General features: G+C 46.3%; 1 protein-coding gene across 1 annotated transcript; it reads left to right on the forward strand.

Moving 5' to 3' along the window:
- Positions 1-6,986: 6,986 nt before the first annotated feature.
- LOC117349860 (placenta-specific gene 8 protein-like) lies at positions 6,987-14,274 on the forward strand. The gene is made up of 4 exons (XM_033923493.1): positions 6,987-7,089; positions 9,392-9,519; positions 12,385-12,563; positions 13,927-14,274. The coding sequence occupies exons 2-4, from the start codon at positions 9,408-9,410 to the stop codon at positions 14,089-14,091; spliced, it is 456 nt and encodes a 151-aa protein (XP_033779384.1). The 5' UTR covers positions 6,987-7,089; positions 9,392-9,407; the 3' UTR covers positions 14,092-14,274.
- Positions 14,275-15,825: the final 1,551 nt, after the last annotated feature.

Here is a 15,825-nt window from a genome sequence, read left to right on the forward strand (position 1 = left end):
GAGAACGAGAGGGCACTCTCTAAAGTTAAAAGGGGATAGATTCCGTACAAACGTAAGGAAGTTCTTCTTCACCCAGAGAGTGGTGGAAAACTGGAACGCTCTTCCGGAGGCTGTTATAGGGGAAAACACCCTCCAGGGATTCAAGACAAAGTTGGGCAAGTTCCTGCTGAACCAGAACGTACGCAAGTAGGGCTGGTCTCAGATAGGGCATTGGTCTTTGACCTAAGGGCCGCCACGGGAGCGGACTGTGGGCACGATGGACCGCTGGTCTGGCCCAGCAGCGGCAATTCTTATGTTCTTATGTTATAGATATGACTAAATCCAACCAACAGCCTTAAACTTATTTTCAAACGATTTTTTTTATTGTTAAAAAGTCTTCAGTGCTTGCCCAACCACCAGCCAAATTTCTACGGCTTGTTCAATGTATTGGCTTGTTTTTCTTCATCAGACTTTTTTTTGTTTTTAAAGTGCTCTGTGCAATTCATATAAGTGTGAAAACATTTACTAGAATTTTATAAATACTTCAACACTTCATGTATCTTCTTATTTTGAATAAAAAAAACTTTAACATTAGCTTGTACTTAGCTTCGGAGGTAGCTTTATCCTGCTTTCAGCATCAATCTTTAAATGGCGGTGGGACTTGTCAGCTTGACATGTTTCACCCAAAGAGGCTTGTTCAAGAATGAGTCCCCCCTTTTCTTCTGCTCCGTAACATCCCGACAGAATATCTTTAGTCAAAAGTCTACTGCTTAGATAGTCATTTAAGACGTGTTATTTACTGAAATCAGAGAATAAAAATCAGGAAGGGGGGAGGGTGCTATGATATATTTAAAGTCTGGGCTGGTGGCGTCTGCTGCCAATAACCTGTTTTGGGAAATTCAATTAGCCCAGAATGCACCCCTAAAATGGGCCAATATTCTGCCGAATCTGGCAAATCCTACACAAAACTGAAATGAGAACATGTTATATATAAGAACATAAGAACATAAGTATCGCCTCTGCCGAGTCAGACCATAGGTCTATCATGCCCAGCAGTCCGCTCCCGCGGCGGCCCCCCCCAGGTCAATGACCTGTAAGCGATCTATTACTCTAAAGCATTTTGCATTGTATAGTAACCCTCTAATTGTACCCTTCAATCCCCTTTTCTTTCAGGAACTTGTCCAAGCCCATTTTGAAGCCCAAAATCGTACTTTGCTCTACCACCTCCTCTGGAAGCGCATTCCAGGTGTCCACCACCTTCTGAGTGAAGAAGAACTTCCTAGCATTTGTTCTGAATCTGTCTCCCTTCAATTTTTCCGAGTTCCCTCTAGTCTTTGTTGCCCCCACCAGTCTGAAGAATCTGTCCCTCTCTACCTTCTCTATACCCTTCATGTCTCCTCTAAATCTCCGCTTTTCCAGGGAAAAGAGCCCAGCGTCTCCAGTCTCTTAGCATACGAAAGGTTTTCCATGCCCTGTATCATTTTTGTTGCTCTTCTCTGGACCCTCTCAAGTATCACCATATCCTTCCTGAGATACGGCGACCAGGATTGAACGCAGTACTCCAGATGCGGTCGCACCATCGCCCTATACAGCGGGAGGATAACTTCCTTGGTTCTGGTAGCGATACCTTTTTTGATAACGCCCAACATTCTGTTCGCCTCTTTAGAGTTCTTCTTTACCCAACGTGTGGTGGACACCTGGAATGCGCTTCCAGAGAGCGTAATAGGGCAGAATACGGTACTGGGGTTCAAGAAAGGATTGGACAATTTCCTGCTGGAAAAGGGGATAGAGGGGTATAGATAGAGGATTACTACACAGGTCCTGGACCTGTTGGGCCGCCGCGTGAGCGGACTGCTGGGCGTGATGGACCTCAGGTCTGACCCAGCAGAGGCATTGCTTATGTTCTTATGTGTATTTGATGCAGTATGTCCTCATTTCAGTTATATGTAGGATTTTTTTTCACATCTCATGGTATGTTATACTGCAAGTTTTTATTTAAACATGGATTGTTATTTGTAGGTGTAGCCTTATCGCTAACACCTTTTGATATCTTTAAAAAGTTTGCGGTGAATATTTGAGTCAGCGTCTTTTTATTTATTGCTTTCGATTTCTATCCCGTTCTCCCAGAAGCTCAGAACGGGTTACAAGTAGACATTCACAATCGTTTGAAAACAGACTAGTCGTGACAACAAACAGGTTACAGTAGACCAGGGGTGTCAAAGTCCCTCCCCGAGCGCCGCAATCCAGTTGAGTTTTCAGGATTTCCCCAATGAATATGCATGAGAGCTGTTAGCATACAATGAAAGCAGTGCATGCAAATAGATCTCATGCATAGTCATTGGGGAAATCCTGAAAGCCCGACTGCACTGCGGCCCTTGAAGAGGGACTTTGAGACCCCTGCAGTAGACAATAACAGAGCTTATTCTAGAGACCAGACTGATCATAGTGAAGAGGACTAGGAGAAGTATATTGAGGAGGCAGAATTACGGTAATGGCCCGATTGGCGGAAGAGGAAGGTCTTTTAAGATTTATACTATTTCAAACATAATTGTACTATATTTTGTAATGTGACTTTTAATATGCCTATTTGTATTTTCTTTGTATGTTTGTCATATTGCTTTGATACTACATTGGGTCGGACTTCTGATGAAGGCTTTCTGCCGAACCACAGTCTATGCTGAGTCCCCTGTGAACATCTCCACAATAAAGAACTGACTGAACTTTGAAAAAAAATTGATTGCACTTTGTCCCCTTCGCCTGCCTGCTTTTGAATCCCACTCTCGTTCGGTCTTCTTGGCTTTCTTCGTGGGATACCAGAACCTTTCTTGGTTGCTTTTGTGGACTACCCTCACTCCAGAACAGCTCCGCCCGCCTGTTTCTTATATCCCTGCACTGGATGTAAGATAATGATTTGGGCGGTGGTGATATGGGAACATTTGTTGTGCCGTGATGGTTCCCGTGGGTTCTGTCACTCACTAAATACGCCACTTTAATCATTTAAAAGTAATAATATTATAATAACATTCTTTGTGGCAAATAGATGCATACAACACTCATTTCATCCGTATGAGACCTAGATGGGTTTTGCAACTTGGCGCTTCAGAAACGCGAGACATATTTTCTCCGTGGTGGATGACGTAACAGTGGACCTCTCCTTCCTAAATTTCATAGATATCTCATAAGACAGGCCATTATTATTTGGCTTTTCTTATTGTGCTTTTAAAGTGTATATTGAGAAGAGGGATTCTTAACCTGGGTTTTCAAAAACATCGTATAGCCTGTTTGTTTGGGGTTTTTTTTTTTTTTACCACATCTGCCTGACAATATAAGAATTTTATTTAGCCCTCTTTGATTGACGATTTAATATGTCTGATTGTGTAATGTTTTGCCCTTCAATGTTCCTAATAAATTTCGTTTTATGGGTTTTGTTCTCATAATGGCCCCGAGCTATTTAGATGGGTGGAGATAAATCGAAGAGGCATTTTCCAGTGCTTAGGGGCATAATTGACTGCGGTCATTAAAAACTTGCCACCAGAAAATGATCTGTCACTTTTTCAAGCTAACGGTACACTTCTGTGGCTAGATTGTAAGCCTGCTGGGACGGAGATGCGAAAATACTTAAGAGCCCCTGATTATTATTCAGTGACTTGTGAACCACTTTGGGCGAATCTCTTCGTGAGAAGGTGGTTAATGAACCCCAATAAATAAACAGGAGAACAGCTGGTGTTAAATGCACCCCTCTCCCCTCCTTAAGGTTGCTCATTTCTAGAGATCAACAGAATAGAAAGCCCCAAAGACCAACTGTGCGCCTTCATTTATGGTTCTAGCACTTAGACACAGGTCATGCGTTGGGGATGAGTTGGGGGAGGGAGGTGGAGTGGCTTCTTCGGGGCTCATCAGAGTCCAGGGCCTTGGAGGGCCATTCTGCCGACTCTGGCCTCGCTTGCCATGAGTCGATTTGAGGGGGGGGGGGGGTGTCGCTGTTACTATCTCCTGTACATACTTGATATTATGTTGACTATGAGGCATCAATGTTTGTACTATGAACCTTTTGTGTTCAATTGTTTTGCTTGCACTATTGTTTGAACCTAAGCTGCGCTAAAGGTAGATGCTCCGACACTCATCGAAGCGTCGGAGTACTTACCTCGCCAGCCCGTGCTACAAACCTCTATCAACTAGGCCATGCTAAAAATCTTTTATCAACCACAACCGGATAAAAGGGGGGAACGGAGGGGTACCGTGTGCTGATGGATGAGTGCATGTTAAGTGCCTTGAAGCTCAAAGGTATACAATGGGCTGCACACACGTGTGGAGGGGCATTTTTGATATGATGTCCAAATCCAAGCTTGGACGTTTTACAGAGCATGTGCAAAAGTCCAATAGTGACCATGACCATTTTTGAAACAGAAAAACGTCTGTCTTTTTAAAAAAAAAAAAAAAAAATCCCAAAACAACGACCATTTCTCAGATCTGCTTGACCTCAGCGCACCTATTTTTGTGGACAATGTTTGAAAAGAGCACGTCCCCGAAAGAAATTTAGACGAAACAAGCCATCGGGATATAGGAGGGCCCGGCATTTGGAATGGACTGGTCACACAGACATCCCAGCAGAACAGTGGGGCACTCTAGTGGTCACTGCAGTGAACTTCACAGAGAAGGTCCCAGGTACACGTCTCATCATAACCCCCTTAAAGTGTATGGTGAACCCTCCAAAACCCACCCAAAACCTACTGCACCCAACTGTACACCACACCAATAGTTTCTATACCTGCAGATGGCACTTATATGTAGGTACAGCGGGATTTGGAGGGCTCACATGTTCCACCGTAAGTGTAGTAGTTAGAGTGGTATATAGGCCTGAGTCCCCTTCTCCATGGTTGACTATACCGCCCACTAGGCTACTCAGGAACCTGCTTGTTGCTCTACTAGGATTGCCGTTAACATCTGAAGGTATCATACAGGCAGATTTGTGGGGGAAGGGGGTCAGTGACCACTGGAGGTGTGTGTGTGTGGGGTTATGTTTACACCTAGGTTAGCAGATGTATTGGTTTACCCAGAACATGTCCTCTCTTTTAGAGGACTGTCCAGGTGTCCTGGACAGCTTTTCAAAACCTGGCATTTTGAAAAGCTTCGAGCTCGGGGTCCGCGTGACATCATTGCATCACACCTACACAAGCTTGGAGGCCCTCCAAACGTGGCTCCGAGCTAAAATAAACTAAACTAAACCTTAAGTTTGTATACTGCATCATCTCCACAGAAGTAGAGTTCGGCACGGTTTACAGGAATTGGTATAGAAAGGAACTACAATGAAAAAGTAGAAGGGTTTAGAAAGAGAAGTTTAGAGGGACTTCGTATATCGATGAGGGAGGGGGTCATTGCATTTTAGAGAAGAGCCAAGTTTTCAAATGTTTTCGGAAGAGTTGGAGGGAGGTCAGGCTCCGAAGCGGGGTAGTAAAGCTGTTCCAGAGTTCGGTGACCCTGAAGAAGAGGGAAGTCCCTAATTTTCCTGCATGGGATATGCCTTTTAAAGAGGGGAAGGATAGTTTGAATTTTTGAGTGGATCTGGTGGTGTTGGGATTAGAGGAGTTCCAAGATAGTGGAAAAAGGGGAGGCAGGATACCGTGTGGAGACTTGAAGGTTAGGCAGGCGCATTTGTAGTGAACCCTAAGGATTACTGGGAGCCAGTGAAGCTTAGACAGAAGCGGGGAGACGTAGTCAAATTTGCTTTTTGCGAAGATTAGTTTAGCCGCAGTGTTCTGGATCCGCTGGAGTCTGTGAAGGCTTGAGGAGAAGAGGCTTGGTGGGCGGGGCTGGGGTGGGACTGAGGCAAAATGCGGCGTGACTTGGGTGGAACAAGTCGGGGGCTGGGTAGAACTGGGTGGGCCTGGGGGCGGAGCCACATGTCCAGATTTTACACCCCTTCAGTGGCCATCTGATCAGTTTAGGTATCTTTTTGGCACTTATTCATTGTTAAAATAGGTCTAGCCCCAAACGTCCAAATTGTGCCCTGGATGTTTTGTAAAATTTTCGATTATTGCAGAAAAACATCCGAGTCATAAGTCTGCCCTAGTCCAGCCCAAATCATGCCCCCAACACACACCCCCCCTTCAGATTTAGATACACGGTTGACAACCACCATAGAAATACGTCTAGAAAATGGGTTTTGAAAATAGCAAATTGGAAGGGTTTTGTGAGAAAAGCATCCATCTGCCCCTTTAGGCTACTTTTGGGATGTTTTTTGTAAATGATCCCCTACATATGTTAGCACACTAAGTAAAAAAGACCCCCCTATGTTTCCTTAAGGAGATAGAGAGATTACAGAAATGTCCAATTCCGTGAGCGCCTCATCCTTCCAGCCCCCCACCGTCCTTGGGAAATGACTTTATAAATGTTGGCCGGTAACATTCAAAGCAGAATCAAAGTGGTGGAAGTTGAAAATAACACGTGATATTGCAGCGATTAGTAATAACTCTCCATAGCAGCAAGGTTTGGGGAGGGAGCAAAGGGTAACTGTCCTTGCTTGCCTTAGGCAGTCAAAAACGTGCAAAGTGGTGGCCATGTTATTCTGTAGCATAAGAATATAAGAATAGCCTTACTGGCTCAGACTAAATGGTCCATCTAGCCCAGTATCCCATCTTCACGGTGACGAAACGAGGTCACAAGTACCTTGCAAAAACCCAAATACTAGCTGGACATTCAACAAAGAGCCCGGAGGTACTTTATAAAGTAATGGTTTATCGAAGCATGTGCTTTAAAGGACAAGAGCCTACTTCATCAGTTGGATCTAACAAAGTGGAATCTTGATCTTGAAAACTCATGCCTCAATAAATTTAGTCCATAAAGCCTCGTCATCATTCAAGGGAGAAAAGAGATGTAGGACCTTCAGGAGTGAGTCTCTCCTCCCCACCCTCCCCCCCGCTTCTGTGTTCATGCCTCATTGAATACTAGAAGGAACTGGTAGGTGTGGTTTTTGTGCATCAAAGCAATGGGTACACCCTTCCCCTGGGGAGAGAGAAATACCGAGGCCAGTTCTTTTCCTCCCACAGTCTCCCCACATCTCCATGCTGAGGGACCAGAAGATTGATGAGACAACTAGTACCAGGAGCAAAGGTGAGGAGAAATTTGGCAGATGATTATGCGGGGGCACCCAAAAGCAGTTGATTAAATCTAGCTTGGCGGCATGACCACCACCCATAACTTGCTCTTCAGCTAGGCCGAAACTTTCATAGAGGGAATATTTTGCAGAAGGGGCTGTGCCTCTCCTCTCTTTCATTCTCACTTTGTTATTATTTCTTAGCCCTCCCCCCCCACCCCGTTTGTAAAAGAAGGTACAGTACCTTTTTTTTTATTAAGCACATGATTGTTATTAAGGACATGGTTGTGGTCCCTTGCAGTCTCACCAACACTACACAGTGAGCCTTCTATATTACAAGTACCTGTTTGATGCACGCCTACAGGAATCTGAGACCTTCTATCTTCCTGTTCAACGACCTTTTTATTCAGGAAAGCAGAGCACATTAAGGAGGGGGGATTCTATCTGCACCGAGGAAGGATTTCTTCACTATGAGTTTGTTTCTGACCACGCTCAAAAGGCAGAAAGAAAGAAATTGGGTGGGGCTATTGGGTTATTTTTGTGTATTCTGTGACAGTAATGGACTTCACTGCTGAGTCAAGGTTGTGGGGTATGATCTCCATCTCTCAAATTTCTGGTGCCTATCTTTTCTGGAGGCGCAATTCTCTATAGGGCGCAATCACATGATTGGCACATGATTGGCATCTGCTTATTGGGTGGCTGCCAATATTGGCGCCCTATAGGGAATTTGGGCCTAAATACATATTCCTACTAGGCAGCCATTCTACTTTTCTCTAGACCTCATTTGTTTCACTCTTTGTTGGCGATGTTATTTTGTTAGAGCTGAGGTAGAATTTATAATAGTTTATAGGAAGTTAGGCCAAGTTGAGTTGACTGTTCCAACTAGGTCAAGGTTGTCATATCCATTGTTTCACTTCTTTTGATTTCAAATGGAAGATCATGATGGATGTGGTTTATTCCAATGGCCCATATGTCCTCATGGCTTCCTGAGATGCAGATACAGTAATTGAGTCACAATACCCGGCAATAAGCCTAACTTCAGGCTCTCAGGAAAGCCATTGCATTGATCGATAAGATGAAAAAAAACAGGCTTGTAGAATCCTTGCACACCAAGAAGCAGACATATTTGGAGCAGAAGCTTATTAAAGGCTGGTTTTCTGGGACCACTGCCGGTAGTGGTAGTGGCAATATCAGAGGTTGCAGAAACAGTTGACGCTTAGTTGGGCCTGCTAGCTGGTTCCTGCCAGCAACCACAAGAGGATGGAGAACATCAGTAGAGCCTGGACATCTGCCTAAGGGATAACCAAAGCAGGAAAAAGTGAGAACAATACAGACACTATACCTGATATTGAACCGTGGGAGGCAGCCAAGAATTGAATATCTGGGGCAAAGGTCAGTGGCTTGCACTTAGCCAGCCAGCATTTTAGACAGGTCTTTCTAGCCACGTGCCTTAGCCAGCCAACCAATGAAAATTGGTGATGGCTGGCTATGTCATGTGAATTCCGGCCAGTTATGTTCCACTAAATATCATGGGGACTGTTCTTGCAGGAGGGCAATTTCTCCAAGTGGCCTTAAACAACTAGGGCCAATCAGAGCCTCAGGCCCCTCCCTGGATGCATCAGTAAGGATCCTAAGGCTCTGATTGGCCTGGACATCCCATAGGCAGGGCCTTAGGCATTCAGGCCAGTCAGAGCCTTAGGACCCTTACCGATGCAGCCGACAAGGCAGGCAGTGGGGGGTGGGGCTAGAACAGGCTTAGGGGTGGGATTACGGCGGGGATGGGGGCGGGGCTAGGGGTCCAGATTTTCCAAAAGGAAAATCTGGTAACCCTAGTCCTGGGTCCCGGATGGGCTTTCCAAAACCAGGCAGTCATCCGAGTTTTGAAAATCCCCGACGAGCTCCGGCCGCATCTGGAGGGCATCTGAGCCCGGGCGGATGATGTCACAGACATCTGCGCATGCTCCAGGCCCTCCAGACATAACCGGAGCTTGCCAGGGAAGAAGAGAGGAGGTTTGCGGAGGCGGGGCTGGAGCAGAATGGGGCGGAGCCGAAGGCAGAACTGTGCGGCGCTGGGGCAGAATGAGGCAGGGCCGGAGACAGAATAGGGTGGTGACATGTGTCCGGATTTTTGCGGCCCGAAAAATGGTAACCTTATACTTTGTAGAAGTGTGCATGGTGCATTTCACGCATATAGGCCAATTAGGGAGGCATTGAAGTGCACACGCGTTGTGGAACTGCACGTGCCCATTTACAGAACTGACTCCTTTATCTCTCTGAGCCTAATTGCCGGCTCTGACCCTCACACTCCCCTCTTTCCAGAACCTGAGAAGCCGTGATGGCAGCAGTAACAGTACAGCCTCCGACGACGATCTCTCGCACCGTGACTGTGGTGCGGGGCACAGAGTGGAGCACCGGCTTATGCGAGTGTGCTAAAGACTGCAGCATCTGTGAGTATCAAAACACCCAGTGCAGCTCTGCAGCTACCTAGAGCACTGGTTCCCAACCCTGTCCTGGAGGACCACCAGGCCAATCGGGTTTTCAGGCTAGCCCTAATGAATATGCATGAGAGAGATTTGCATATAATGGAAGTGACAGGCATGCAAATCTGCTCCATGCATATTTGGTAAGGCTATCCTGAAAACCCGATTGGCCTGGCGGTCCTCCAGGACAGGGTTGGGAACCAGTGCTCTAGAGCGTTCCAATCAGCCCGCAAGGCTCAACTAGTCCAGAAGGTGGCACTGCAGCCCTAGAACAGCGTGAGAAATTGGATTCGATGCAGTAGAATAGTGGATTAGGCCAGTGTTTTTCAACCTTTTTACACCTATGGACCGGCAGAAATAAAAGAATTATTCTGTGGACCGGCATCGGTCCATGGACCGGCGGTTGAAGAACACTGGGCTTAGTCGTGGGCCAGATCCCGCCCCATCTCTACCCAATCTCCACCCCAGACCCTGCCCCCATAATAGTACTAATTGCACCTTGCACGTCCCGTGCCTCATCTGGAAGCCTTCCCTCTGACGCTGCAACGTCAGAGAGAAGGCTTCCGGTTCAGGCGCAGGATGCCTGTAGGAGCCACTGCCCTTGGCTTTGTGCACTGAATCAGTTAGGAAGAGGGAGCTGGCTCGAAGATAACGCCGCATCGATCGCACCGTGGACCGGCCGTTGAAGAACACTGTTTTGGGCCTGATATACATGCTGGCCCTGTGGACTGGCAGGAAATTTCTGTGGACCGGCACTGGTTGAAGAACACTGGATTAGGTGTGTTTCTCACAGTATCTGTGCTGTCAAATAGAATAGTAGAATATTCTGTCATCACTTCATTTTTCATTGCTGTAGACTAGATTTTTTTTTTTTTGTGGGGGGGAATGATTGAGAGCTAGAAAGAATGAGGACTTTCAGAATCCTCACCACTGTCACAATGATCCTTTGAGGTTTCGTTTCAAAGCTTCACAGTTCCAGGGCGGTGCCCGTAGGGTACCACCTGTTTCCTGTACTGAAATAGCTGCGCTGTGGTGAAACAGGCACTCCCTTTCTCCCAAGGCTGCCACCTCTCTCCACTTACCACCTGTGTGCCCTGCTTAAGTAACACAAGGCCCGTAATAACCTGTATCTTACGGCTCACATTCTTCCTCTCTTGGCTAAGCCACTGCACCTTGCCCGGCACCATCTCTGCTAGGCCTCACACGGCCGTTACTGCGTGTCACGTACAGTATGTGGCAGCTAAATCGGGGTGGATGGCTTTATCAGCCCATCCCTGGCCATATCATCTGTTGCATGCCTGCATCCCTTTGTGGTGTTGCTCCCTGTGTCGTCTAGATCTTTGGGAAGCATAAGTTCGACCATGTGACACCATTGCTTCATAGTCTTCATTGGCGCTCTGTGTATTTCAGACTCCAGTTCAAATGTGCCTGTGTCATCTTTAAAATTCTTCATGGTATTTTCACCCCCCCCCCCCCCTAGTTCCTTTATCTTGGAATCTTTATAGATTCTTTTTGCAAGGGGTTGACCAACAATTCAAACTATCCTGCCCTTCTAGCAAAGATATCAAAGGAGTCAAGATCTTTGGTCAATCTTTGACCTTCAAGTTCCCTCAACTTTGGAACAATCTTCCACTCTTTCTAAGAAGCTCTGTCTCCCTTCCCAAGAAGCTCTGCCTCCCTTCCCTTTTTTCGTAAGTCTTTGGAAAACTATCCTGTTCACTAAGCATTTTGGTAACTAATTCTCTTGGATATCTCCTTCTCTATAGTTCTTATTGCCTAAACTAACTTGTAAACCGAGATGAGCTTTTCTCGATTGAAGTCTCGGTATACAAAGCCAAGCATTAGATTAGAGAATCAAAAGCCTTCCATGCTCGCTCTGTAATTTTTAAGGCGATTATGTCTATTGGCGTTTTGGTTATCATTAAATGGTTCTCCACATAAAGGGAATTTTTAAGTAACGAGGACTCACTCTTAAATCATTAATCAATTCTAGTACTCTTCTAAAATGAAATACCCTCTAACAAATTACGTAATATAATTAATGTGTTGGGCTTAGTAACCACCACCACCACGGTCATATCATAAAATATAATGACCACGATTTGTTGGGAACCACCATCGAGCGTTAGAACATCCAGATCGGGTCATAGAATTTCTTCGTGCTCCCCCCAAAGTAGTTTTAAAAGTACAAAGCGTTCACCGTTGTGTTGCCCGTAAATATCGACGTCAACAGACGTGCTTCATCGCCACCAGCTCCGTGCCGCTGTCTGCCAACTCAAGGCAGAGTCAGGGTAAACGGACGGCTTTCAGACTTTCTCCAAAGAAGCCGTGACCGCGTTCAGCCACAGCGAGAGCCGTCTGAAAACCGTCCCGTGTACCCTGACGACGATTGCGAAACTCGGCTGGAGTTGGCAGACAGCGGCACGGAGCTGATCGTGATAAAGCGGGGAGCGGGGAGCGAGTGAGTGGGCGGGCGGGGGGGGGGGGGAGAGGAGGAGAGATGCCACCATGCCTTTAGGAAGACTGTGCCCAGGACAGGCCCTTTACTACTAGTATTTATTATTTCTATAGTGCTGAAAGGCGTACGCAGCGCTTTACATTGTAACATACAGTAGACAGTCCCTGCTCAGAAGAGCTTACAATCTAATTTAGACAGGACATTTCAGGGTTGTGGAGGTTATAGTGGGTATAGGTATCTGACGCCACTGGGTTTTATTAGTATGAATATGTTTGTTTGGGGATTGACTTTTGGGATGGACTTTCCTTATGAGGTTTTTAACAAACGAAACCTGTAAGCTGTCTTTTTTGGGTTCTCTTCTCCTCTCCTTGCAGGCTGTTGCGCCTTCTGGTGTTTCCCCTGTTTCATGTGCCGCACAGCAAGTCAGTTTGGAGAATGCATGTGTCTGCCGCTGCTAGACCCTTTCTGCATGGGATGGCTGGGGTTTCCTGTACCCTGTGCCCCGGCATCTATGGCCATGCGAGCGGCAATGCGGGAGCGCTACAGGATTCAGGTACCGATCGTTTCTAGTTGATCCTCAGGGCTCTCGATCACGCTCGGGGCTGTAGCCCAAAGGCCAGCTGGGTTGCTGGCCTCTGAGGGAGCTCAGCTTTTCTTGTGAGCACTGTCCCCTCTAAGCTGAGCCGGAGTCCTCCGCCTGCAGTCCTGCCAGTAGAGGGTGCTGTTTCGCTATCAACATTTCCAATAGTGAGGGATAGGCAAGCTCTGTCAGACTCCAGGGAATCATTGAAGCGTCCCCCCCTACTGGTAGAAATACGGTTGGCGGACACCTGCTCGGCTTAAAGCAGTGTCTCTCAAACTCTGCCACAGCACAGTGGTATGCCCTGAAGAGATTCCAGGTGTGCCACAAGAGATTCGAGAATGAGAATTTTTAAAAATTCCCTTCATAAGTATACACTAGAATAGATGACATGTACGTTACGTATGTAAGAAATAATAATAATAATAACTTTATTTTTGTATACCGCCATACCCCGAAGAGTTCTAGGCGGTTCACATTGGTTAGACAGAGATTACAAGTGGTTACATATCAAATTGATCGTAGAGTTGCGAACAGCAAGGAGAGAAGTGGGGGGGAGATCAGGGGGACGTGGGAGGGGAGTAGATCAGACCGGGGGGGGGGGGAGATATAAAAGGGGCATTAAGGGTCTTGGTCTCGAAATAGGTGAGTTTTGAGTAGTTTTCTAAAGTCGAGGTAGTTGTAGGCCTTGAGGACCATTTGGGCTAGCCAAGGGTTTAGTTTGGCAGCTTGGAAGGCGTAGAGTCTGTCATTGTTATGAGCGTCTGTGTACGTACGGAGACCACAGCCCAGACAAGCATCATTCTTTGACGTGATTGGTCCTTGAAAACTAACGACAAGTCATTTTATTTTTATTTTTTTTATGCAGTAGTTATCCTAACTTGAGCAACAAAGCAATCAAGGCTTTGTTACCGGTTGGATCTTCTTATCTTTGCGAACTTGGATTTTCAGCTCTGACAGAAATTTAAATTTTTTTTAAAAAAGAGGACAGTTGCAGATGGCGGATGATGAAATGCGTGTTTGCTTGTCAACTATCGAGCCGCATTTTGAGTTCATTTGCACTCAAAAACAAGCACATCCATCGCATTGATTAGCAATTCTCTCTACTTTAGTTTCACTGTTGTTACAATTACCCATACAGAGCTTTAAAAAAACAACTCTCCAATTTAATATTTTGTTAATTTTGCAATTTTATCTTTTCAATTATAATATGCGGTGAAAATCATTTGCACCACTTAGTGTGTTGGAGCAAAAAAGCTTGAGAGACACTGGCTTAGAGGAAATAGTGCTTGTGAGTGGCCAGAATCTAATAACACTCTCTTCCTTGTGTCCTCAGGGCTCCATTTGCAATGACTGCGGAGAACTGTTCTGTTGTTACACCTGCGTGTGGTGCCAGATGGCCCGAGAGATGAAGAAGAGGAGGCAGTCCTACCAAGTGATGACAGAGAAGACCGTATCTGTCGCCGTACCCAGCACCAGCCCCGTTCCAACGTCCCCATGAAGGCAGTAGGGGACAGTTCAGGGTGCAGCCCCAGAGTTCCATGCTACATCCGTCTCTCTCACTGTCTGTCTGTGTATGTATGTCTGTTTTTTTTCTAAGTGAAAAGGTCACTATGAAACAAATTGTCAGTGCTATGAAATAGACATCTATAATATAAACATCTCTAATCTGCAGTCTGCATTAACAAACCTCCTTATTAAACTCATTATTATTAGTCTTCTATATGTATGTTACCAGGGTTGATTAAATTGGACCTTTATTTTATTGTTAGTTTAGAAATAGAACCTTTTCTGGACACTATTCTGGGGTTTTCTCTCTCATTCTCGCTGCTTCTAACTTATTTGTGAAGTAATGTTGCCATCTTGTGGATATTTTGTAGATTACACTTTCAGCATCCACTTCCATTCCTTAGAAATAGAGGTCAACAAACACACAAAAACCCAACCATAATGTGATACCTTTTTATTGATCTGATGTTGCAGTCGCATGAGAATATTTCCTCAACACTGAAACATAGACATGATTAAGTCCAACTCCATGCTCCTAGGTTACTACTGAGAACAGATGCAGCTGACCCGTTGATAAGAAGCATTAGGGTAAAATATGTCTACACAGACAGAGATGATATGAAATATACTGCAGAATAAATTTAAACCACCTTCATTTCTAATTAATGAAGGTGGTTTAAATGTCCTCTCCTGTATTAGGAGAGGCAGTTGAGTCGTTCCTACTTTCCAGTATCACTAATCTCAGGCCTGGATCTCCATATTAGAGACAGTTTTATATTTAGGGACATTCCTTCTGGGCCTGCTCCAGAATCCTGCTAATATTCATTATGAGAAGGAATGGTTGGTGTTAAACCTGCTGGGGCCCAGGGTAGAAATTTGGAAGGGGGCTCCAAAGCCCACCAGCAGATTGTATCTCCTTCAGTTTCAGACAGGTCTGGGGCCCTTGTAATATAGGGGGCCAAGGCCAAACATCCTGTTTGCACTCCCTCTAACACTAGTCCTGGGCGAAGGTCATTTTCAAACTGTTCACATTGCTGCAAAATCCAGGAGCATTTACTACCCGTGGATTCTCATTTTGACAATCGCTTTCAAGCAAAAAGTACCAGCAGGTATACCTCAGTGTTCCCTCTAAGCCAGCGGTCTCAAACACGCGGCCCGCGGGCCACATGTGGCTCTCCAGGTTTTATTTGCGGCCCGTGGTCTGGAGGCGATCATTCTCTTCCTTTTGGAGCAGCAGCCGGCTCGTTCGTTCAAAGCCGCGGGTTGGCGGCTTCTTGCGCTATCCACTCCTGCATCGGAAGCCTCTCTGATGTCTCAACATCAGAGAAGCTTCAGACGCAGGCACGGATCTCGCAAGGAGCCGCCACCCGCGGCTTTGAACGAATGAGCCGGCCAGACACGCTGCTGCTCCAGTGGCATACCAAGGGGGGGGGGGCGGTCCACTGTTCTCCCTAGAGTGCGGCTCGTCTAGAATAGTGGTGCCAAACCTGCTTCCCTTCCCTTCTCACTGCTGCCATCGGGGATCAGGCCGGCACCGTGTTCTTTGATCTCCCTGCTTCTCTTTCCTGCGGGGCCGACCAACTCTCGCGGCCCGACGTCAATTCTGACGTCGAGAGGACATTCTGGCTAGCCAATCACTGCCTGGCTGCCCGGAACGTCCTTTCCGACGTTAGAATTGACGTCGGGCGGTGAGAGTTGGTCGGCCCGGTGCAGAAGAGAAGCAGGG

This window comes from Geotrypetes seraphini, chromosome 16, assembly GCF_902459505.1.
Source record: "Geotrypetes seraphini chromosome 16, aGeoSer1.1, whole genome shotgun sequence".
Taxonomy (NCBI): Eukaryota; Metazoa; Chordata; class Amphibia; order Gymnophiona; family Dermophiidae; genus Geotrypetes; species Geotrypetes seraphini.